The sequence below is a fragment of the Protobothrops mucrosquamatus genome, unplaced genomic scaffold, assembly GCF_001527695.2.
Source record: "Protobothrops mucrosquamatus isolate PMUCROS unplaced genomic scaffold, P.Mucros_1.0 scaffold2428, whole genome shotgun sequence".
Classification (NCBI taxonomy): domain Eukaryota; kingdom Metazoa; phylum Chordata; class Lepidosauria; order Squamata; family Viperidae; genus Protobothrops; species Protobothrops mucrosquamatus.
In genome coordinates, this window is record NW_015388500.1 from 186,178 (window position 1) to 195,471 (window position 9,294).

At 41.1% G+C, this 9,294-nt stretch overlaps 1 protein-coding gene across 1 annotated transcript; it reads right to left on the reverse strand.

The window, feature by feature from the left end:
* Positions 1–1,757: 1,757 nt before the first annotated feature.
* On the reverse strand, positions 1,758–7,155 carry ECHDC3 (enoyl-CoA hydratase domain containing 3; the record flags this gene model as incomplete). The annotated part of the gene is made up of 3 exons (XM_015824950.1): positions 1,758–2,127; positions 4,753–4,850; positions 7,026–7,155. Coding segments are annotated over 3 exons (543 nt in total), but the record flags the coding sequence as incomplete, so codon positions are not given.
* Positions 7,156–9,294: the final 2,139 nt, after the last annotated feature.

Genomic DNA, 9,294 nt, shown 5'->3' on the forward strand with positions numbered 1-9,294 from the left:
AATACCACCTTAACATTCAAATCCATCTAGCACAGTGTTTCTCAACCTTGGCAACTTTACAATGTGTGGACTTCAACTCCCAGAATTCCTCAGCCAGCGTGCCTGGTTGAAGTCCACAAGTCATAAAAGGGCCAAGTTTGAAGACCCCTGAAGTAGAGGAATTGTCATTCAGGAACATCTGTAGGGCCAGCATTTCTCCATACACATATAGAAATATTTTCCACACCAGATGCCTCTAATTTGGGAGACATAATTTAGGAATCATTATTGCAGAGGGTAAATTCCAGTTGAATTTGCTTGATATACTAGTGTAGTGTTTCCCCAATTTAGTACTGAGTGTTAGTTGACCCAGATATTTCTGTATAGGCTTCAATAAATCATTTATGCTGCAACTTGTAGATGACCAGGGAGGGGTCAAACAAGTCATAAGCCACAGGTCCCTGCGTGCCCACAAAGGATCTAAGTCCAGCCCACTTAGAACGCCTTTCTTATCTCCCACTCATTTCCCTTGACTGTTAGTTGGCCAGAATCTTGTAGAGCTTAAGCTTGCAATAAATCTTTATACGCATTTGAACTGCCTGAATCTCCTGATTTCCCAGGCGATTAACGTAACTCACAAGAAAAGTCCTGATTTTTTTCTGCTTGACATCTGAAGCCATAAACCAGGGGTCTTCACACTTGGCCCTTTTATGACTTGTGGACTTCAACTCCCAGAATTCCTCAGCCAGGCACGCTGGCTGAGGAATTCTGGGAGTTGAAGTCCATAAGTCATAAGAGGGCCAAGTTTGAAGACCCCTGCCACAAACCAAAGAAATCACAACTTATAAGCCTATTTACTGGAAGAATTCAACTAAGCCAATATATATTTGGCCAGATTTTGGTTTAATATACTAGTACATTCAGATATAGGGGTTTATTAAATTGTGGTTAGGCAAACAATGGCTTAGCATCGTCAGTCTGTTATAATTGAAATAATATGTACTCATTAAATTCATAGCCATGTAATTGTAGGTGTAGACTTTGTAATTTCAGCATCTATGAATCTCTGCTCTTTTTAACCACCGTCCAATATAATGTGTACATTTGTACAATGTACCCACTTACTGAATTAATCCATTTTCAGGATTCACATGATAGCTTAAAGCAGTGTTTTTCAAACTTGGCAACTTTAAAATGTCAGGATTTCAACTCCTAGCGTGCTGGTTGCGGTATTCTGGGAACTGAAGTTCACACATTTTGCCAAATCTACACAAAGGAAAGTCTACACAAAGTCACCAAGTTTGAAAACAAACAAACACTGCCTTAAATCATATATTAGCCTGATGGTCTGGATTCACGCAGTCCACCAAACAATAAGAAAATAACCAAAGCATGCTAATTCAGTTTAGCATGTTGTATGAATATACCACCTACAAGGCAGCCAGTTAAGGGTGTTGTGGAAATACAACCCGCTTCTACATCACAAATCAGAGTGCCTGAAGGACCCAATTAGGGTAGACAAGAGTACAAGACCCTTTTTAAACCAATATTCCTATGTCAATAAGGGATACCTTGAAACAAGCTGCAATTCCCAGGACATTCAAAGCAGGTTTGGGAAACCCCAAACTGGTTTTACTGACCAAATAAAAGGCTTTTAAAGATCTTTAACCAGTACTTCTCAACCTTGGCAACTTGAGGATGTGTGGACTTCAACTCCCAGAAATCCCCTGCCAGCCAGCCAGCCAGAATTCTGGGAGTTGAAGTCTACTCATCTTCAAGTTACCAAGATGGAGAAACAATTGCCCTGGAGATGTTCCTTGAAAATAAGTTATTTCAAGAATGGGACCAGTTGGGCTTGCGTTTAGAAATGAAGGCCTCAATTCCTTCCTGTCCATCCTTCAGAGCCAGGTTCTCCACCATGACCCGTGAAGCTATCTGGTAGGCTGTGCCAATATCATGTTCCATCTGTTTGTAAAAAGTGGCCTTCCCCAGAGCTAACACGGCCCGGCTGCTCTGGCAGATCTTTTGGGCAACTCTCAGGGTCTCGCTTTCCAGCTGGTCCTCAGGTACAACTCGGCTGATGAGTCCATGGCGAAGGGCATCCTGAGCTGACATGGGCTCTCCGGTGAAGAGGATCTCAAGTGCCACCTGGAAGACAAGATCTGAGCTGGAGACTTTGATGTTCATCATCTGACTCGTTTCGAGATTCTGATGCCCGTCTGATGGGCCGTGTCATGCCTCCGTCGGAGCCTGAATCTGCGGAGGAAAATGAGCTGGAACGGGACCCTATGGAGGTCGAGGGAGAGGTGTCTGTGGCTTCAGAGGAATGTGGGGGAAGAGCTGGATGAGGCAGGCCAGGGCCCTTCAGGATTGGGACAGGATGAACGGGAGAGGCAGAGTTCAGGTGATGAGCAAGGGCCACCTCCACCTGATCCTAGAGCACGGAGAGAAGGAGGGAACAACGCAGGCAGGCTCAACTACTCGGGAGGAGAGCGTCCCGCCCCTCTCCACAAGGCACACCTGGAGAATGAGATTTAAAGAAAAGCTGTGGGGAGGGGCATTTGTCGGGAACAAATGCTGATTCTTGGAGTCGTAAAATGGAGCAAAACTGACTTAACCTCTTGCTCGGCAAAGAAAATTTTGGACTCCGTTGTGGTTGTTAAGTCAGGGACTATCTGTGCAATGTCTTCACCCTCTTTTCAAGTCAACTGTGGTGGCCACCCATGATCTTGTGGACGTAAGTTCCACAGCTCAAATTTTGCCCCCGTGAAGTAGGGCTTGCTTTGTCCTTNAGTCCAACCCCCTGCTCAGGCAGGAAACCCTACACCATTTTGGACAAATGGCTGTCCAGTCTCTTCTTAAAAACTTCCAGTGTTGGAGCATTCACCGCTTCTGGAGGCAGGTTGTTCCACTGGTTAACTGTTCTAACTGTCAGGAAGTTTCTCCTTAGTGCTAGGTTGCTTCTCTCATTGATGAGTTTCCATCCGTTGCTTCTTGTCCTGCCTTCAGGCACTTTGGAGAATAGCTTGACTCCCTCTTCTTTGTGGCAGCCCCTGAGATACTGGAAGACTGCTATCATGTCCCCCCTCATCCTTCTCTTCATTGAACGAGACATACCCAATTCCAGCAACTGTTCCTTATATGATTTAGCCTCCAGTCCTGATCATCTTTGTGGCTCTTCTCTGTACTCTTTCTAGAGTCTCAACATCTTTTTTACATCGTGGTGACCAAAACTGGATGCAGTATTCCAAGTATGGCCTTACCAAGGCCTTGTAAAATGGTACTAATACTTCACGTGATCTTGATTCTATCCCTCTCTTAATGCATCTCATCCAAGAAGCTTCTTCAGCTCTGACTGGATGGTGGGGAATGGAAAAATTTATATTCCTTGCAGACAGCTGGTCATTTGCCTTCCTTCAGAGAGTCTTTGAGGCCACTTGGAGGTTTATCTGTGCCCTCAGGGTCACCTGAGTGGTGCAAATGTGTGGGGAGCCTTCTTGGCTGCAGGATGTTTTCTGCCCTGCTGTCTCTTCACTGTTATTCCATTCCCCACCATCCAGTCAGAGCTGAAGAAGCTTCTTGGATGAGAAGTGAAACGTCTTCAAAGTCCAGTTGCCCCCTGAAAAAAAGCACCTTTGGGACAACCATGACCTGGATGACTGAGAACCTCCACAGACATTTAGCCTTATAGCACTCTCAACCTTGGCTACTTGAAGATACGTGGACTTCAATTACCAGAATTCTGAGGGTTGAGGTCCACACATCTTCAAGAAGGCTAAATGAAGACCAGGTAGCAATCTTCTGATGTTTGAAAGGGCTATCACAAGGAAACGAGCTTGGATTTATTCTCCATATACTATCTTGTCCTAATCATAGGACAACAACCACTTGGTGGGGATCCAAAGTCAAAATTTGAAGGAACTTCCTGAACAGGAGAGCTATGAAGCCATGGAACAGCTTGTGGGGGTCCATCACTGGAGATCTTCAAGCAAAGGCTCTTTATGTGGGCTGGTATCAGAATTTCAGGGTTGGATTAGATGACCTCCAAGGTTCCTTCCATCTTTACAAGTGCTTGAATATAAAATCCAAAGAGTCTAAATGACCTATTTCCAATTTCCAGATGTGTATGACGCAACTTCTTAAGATACATGAAATCTTTCCGTGCTCAGTTGATTTAAGAAGAGATGCTCCTGTTAAAAGTTATTTATAGCGACAGCATTTTTTTTCTGGGGCACTGCAGTGACTTTATGAATTTCCCCTGCAAAATCCCGGAGGGGAAAAAAAACCACAATCTATTATTCTCTTTCAATTCTGAACCATCGTACATCCCAGGTGACTGTCTGAAGCAAAATGTTTCATTTGATCTATTTAGGTTTCTTCTTATTCCAGGGTGGAATTAAAACATTGGGCCTCTGACACTGGAGATTTAAGTAATTCAACAGTGGAGGAATGGACAGATTTGGCTAATTAGTCCTTTATATTGTCAGTATTTAGAACAATATTACTTCTTCTGTAAAAAAATATGTTCAAGGGTCATGCTGTTGCACGTAGAGTGATAATTTAAATCAGGGATCTCTAAACTTGGAGCTGCAGACTTCAAATTCTGAGAGTTGAAGTCCACAAGTCTTTAAAAGGTGCCAAATTTGGAGAATCCCCCCCTGATTTAAAGTAACATTTTGGCACACAATGACGGAGAGAGAAGTCAGCCAACTGTAAAGAGAGAAATTTTTTCACAGGGTTGATCCAAATCAATGCGGAATTGTGGAAACTCACCTCTGAACAGGTTTTGAAGATGTCCATATGCTGCTTTGTGTCTTCCTTCCCGGTCAATTCCTTCAAGTCATGTCCAGAGGAGAAAACAGGCCCTTCGGCTTCAGAGAAGTTTGGAAAAAGAAGGAAATATTTGCACAGGATAGCACTATGATCTAGTTCACACAACACACTGAATTAGGGCATGCTTAACCGTGTTCTATAGAAAAACAACATCTGTGCTGGGTTCACGTGACATGTTGAATCTGAGCTGTCTGAGCTTGGTGGCTTCCTTGCAGACGTTTCATTACCAAACTAGGTAACAACATCAGTATCACAAGAGAGTGAGGTTTCCTCTTATTTTTATATACTACTGGTTTGCCCTGTCAATGTTAGTGGGTGTGTTCCTGGTGGCCCTTTGATTAAGCTGTTGTTTATTGTTAGCTTATTTGTCTCTGTTGGAAGTCCCTTGATTGGGGTATTGTTTTTATGTCTTGGTTTCGTGTTAATGTTGGCATTAATCTCTGCTCATGTGGGTGTTGATTGTTGGTGAGGAGGTGTTTTGGTCTCTGTATTTCCTTGGGGCTTTTTGATTGTGGTCATAGATGTTGTTTATCTCTATGTGCCTGTTGATGGCCGATTAATGGTTGGATTTTTGCTAATAGACAAGCCCAAACAAAACCGTATTATGGCTTAAGAGTGCTGTATGAACCCTGATTTTGGATGGCTGAATTCAACAAATAAAGGGGCTGACACAAAGAAGAGGGAGTCAAGCTATTTTCCAAAGTGCCTGAAGGCAGGACAAGAAGCAACGGGTAGAAACTAATCAAGGAGAGAAGCAACCTGGAACTAAGGAGAAACTTCCTGACAGTTAGAACAATTAACCAGTGGAACAACCTGCCTCCAGAAGTGGTGAATGCTCCAACACTGGAAGTTTTTAAGAAGAGACTGAACAGCCATTTGTCTGAAATGGTATAGGGTTTTCTGCCTGAGCAGGGGCTTGGACTAGATGACCTCCAAGGTCCCTTCCAACTTTACTATTATTATTATTAAGGCTTGGTGAGGACTCACACCCATGAAAGAACAGACTGGTGGACTAGTTTGGCCCAGGGTTATCCAACAGGATACTGCTTACGTTGTTATAACTGCCAAGGAACAGTTATAACGGTTAGTTCTCAATCTATGATCGCAACTGGGTCCAAAATTTGTTGAAACGTTTGTTAAGTGAGTTTTGCCCCATTTTATGACCGTTCTTGCCACAGTTGTTAAGAGAATCACTGCAGTTGTTAAATTAGTAACACAGTTGTTAAGTGAATCTGGCTTTCTGACTTTGCTTGTCAGAAGGCCTCAAAAGGGGATCACATGACCCCGGGACACCGCGACCGTCATTAATATGAGTCAGTTGCCAAGCGTCTGAATTTTGATCCCGCAGCCATGGAGATGCCGCAAAGGTCGTAAGTGTGAAAAACGGTCATATGTCACTTTTTTCATTGCCGCTGTAACTAAAAATCATGTGAATTTAAGAAAGGAGATTGCAGACACTGAGTCTCACAGACCCCATTTCAGACCAATGATAGTTAGACTCAAATGATTGAGGACTCTGCCAAATGCTCTCTTCATTCATTCACTGAGCAGGAGTTTGGACTAGAAGACCTCCAAGGTCCCTTCCAACTTTGTTATTCTATTCTATTCTATTCTATTCTATTCTATTCTATTCTATTCTATTCTATTCCATTCCATTCCATTCCATATTTTCTATTCTATTCTGTTCTGTTCTATTCTATATTAATTCTATTAATTCTATTCCTTATTCTATTCTATTTCTATTCCATTCTATCCTATTTCTATTCTATTCTATTCTATTCTATATTGTTCTATTCTATTCTATTCCATTCCATTCCATATTTTCTATTCTATTCTATTCTATATTAATTCTACTCCTTATTCTATTCCTTATTCTATTCCTTATTCTACTCTACTCTACTCTATTCTATTCCATATTTTCTATTCTATTCTGTTCTGTTCTATTCTATATTAATTCTATTCCTTATTCTATTCTATTCTATTCCTTATTCTATTCTATTTCTATTCCATTCTATCCTATTTCTATTCTATTCTATCCTATATTGTTCTATTCTATTCCATTCCATATTTTCTATTCTATTCTATATTAATTCTATTCCTTATTCTATTCCTTATTCTATTCTATTCCATTCTATTCTACTCATTTACTCTATTCTACTCTACTCTACTTAACTCCACTCCATTCCTTTTTCGAATATGGATGAAAAATATACCTGAAATGATAATGACGCGCAGATCCGTGCTGTCAATATTGTGCAAAATATCCTGACGGAGGGACTTCAGCATGGAGAGGGAGAGCGCATTTCTTTTGCCAGGATTGCTCAGAACAATGTTCCTGTAAAGAACAAATTAATGTTTATAAGAGGTCATGGAAAGCAGCTTAGTAGGAACGAGAATCCCTACAACAGGGGAGAGAAGGATTTTTTTTTTTCAATTTGAGGGCTGCTTCCCAAAGTGACTGTGGCTGGACCCCCAAATCAGTCTTTTGGAGGTGGGAGGTCTTTGTGGTATGAAATGGGTGCTTCTACGCCATGGAAAAAATAATTTCCTAAGATTATATAACATGGTTATTTAAAAAAAGTATGTTTTCTGCACGTTGGAAGCCGCACAGGTCCATAGGATTGGTTACGATCCTATTGCGGTTGGACATGCGAATCAGGAGTCGCATCCTGAACTCATATAGTTTTGTCTTTTCCTATTATTTTTGTAAGGTGACGATGATAAGATGATTTTGGATCAATCGTGAACATCTGTTAAGGATGGATGGGTTCTTCTTGGCAACATCCCTGATAATTGAAATCTGTTAAGGAATCAAAAATAGTGGCTGGTTTGAGCATGAGGATTAACCCAAAGGATGGCTGGCTCAGGAATTCTGGGAGTTGAAGTCCACAAGTCATAAAAGAGCCAAGGTTGCCTACCCCTGGTATAGGTTCTCCTGCCCGAGCAGGGGGCTGGACTAGAAGACCTCCAAGGTCCCTTCCAGCTCTATTCTATTCTATTCTATTCTATTCTATTCTATTCTATTCTATTCTATTCTATTCTATTCTATTCTATTCTACTCTACTGTACTCTATTCTATTATTTTTTTAAAGAAAATTTTATTGATTTTCTAATTTTACATTTAAATATTTAAAAAGCAACGTGGCGGCTGAGTTAATCGATAATTCAGTAACATACAAGTATCGTTAGTACAAGTCTCAAACTACTACATTAAATATTTCCTCTCTTTTCCCCTTAGTATTTACTGTCTTATATTTAAACTAATACAATTCTTATTATATCGATTAAATAAAAATAACTTCCTTACATTCATCAATAATTTTTAGTTTATACATATCCCAGTTATTTTAACATTCAATCTTTATAGACAAGCAATGTCCTAATTAGTTTTTCCCAATTTTTAGTTTCCCATTAATATTCTATTCTATTCTATTCTATTCTATTCTATTCTATTCTATTCTATTCTATTATCTTTCTCCTCTTCTGTATGTGTTTATTGAGAAGAAAGTTAATTTAAAAAATGGCCAGAAGGGCACCAGAAGCCTCAAAGCCATGTTTAATCATGCCAAGGAGGGAATCGGCCGTGAAGATTTCTGTTGTGGGGCAATGCCCACAAGTAGGCAGTGGTGGAGAAGTAGTGGTGGCGGTATATCACCAGTGGATGAGGGCCCGTGGTGGGACAGCTGGGTTAGAAACCCGGGGTGAAATGGACAAGATCAGGTGGCCACGATGAATTGTCCCATTCCATACACGACCTATATGGCAGCCTATCGTAGGATCCAGCGGGCTCACAACAATTCATAAAACGCAGTTAAAGACATACCCAGGAATTAGACCAGGGGTCTTCAAACTTGGCCCTTTTATGACTTGTGGACTTCAACTCCCAGAATTCCTCAGCCAGGCACGCTGGCTGAGGAATTCTGGGAGTTGAAGTCCACAAGTCATAAAAGAGCCACGTTTAAAGACCCCCGAATTAGACCAAACATCCTCACAGCCTTAACATTGCCTGGTTTTATGAATGATGATGTAACCATTTGCAGGTTGTCAAACCTGTTGGTTCCTTGATTGAATAACTGATAATTGCTCTTGTGTTTGGAGTTCACTGATTCGAATCAAATATAATTTGCAAGTTGAGGTGGTTTTTTTTCTGAAGGAGATGGCTAGGGATTGATTTGGCCCCAAACCAATGAATACATGGTTTGCAAAGGGGATTTTCTGATTTTTGAGGTAATTTCAAAAGAGAGCTTCCCAGATAATAAACTCAGGCAAAAATTGGCCTCACTTCTGAATCACTTTTTCAAATGTTTTCTCCACGCTAAATTTAATCCACTATTAATTCATGCCCTTTTCTGCTCCCCTCCCTGGCCCAGTTCAGTTCACTCACTTTTTCAGAAACTTGATCATTATCTTAATAGTTCCAAAAAAGAACTTTCTCGTGCATTCACTGCTATTAATGATTAATTAATTGTGCTGAGGGGGGGC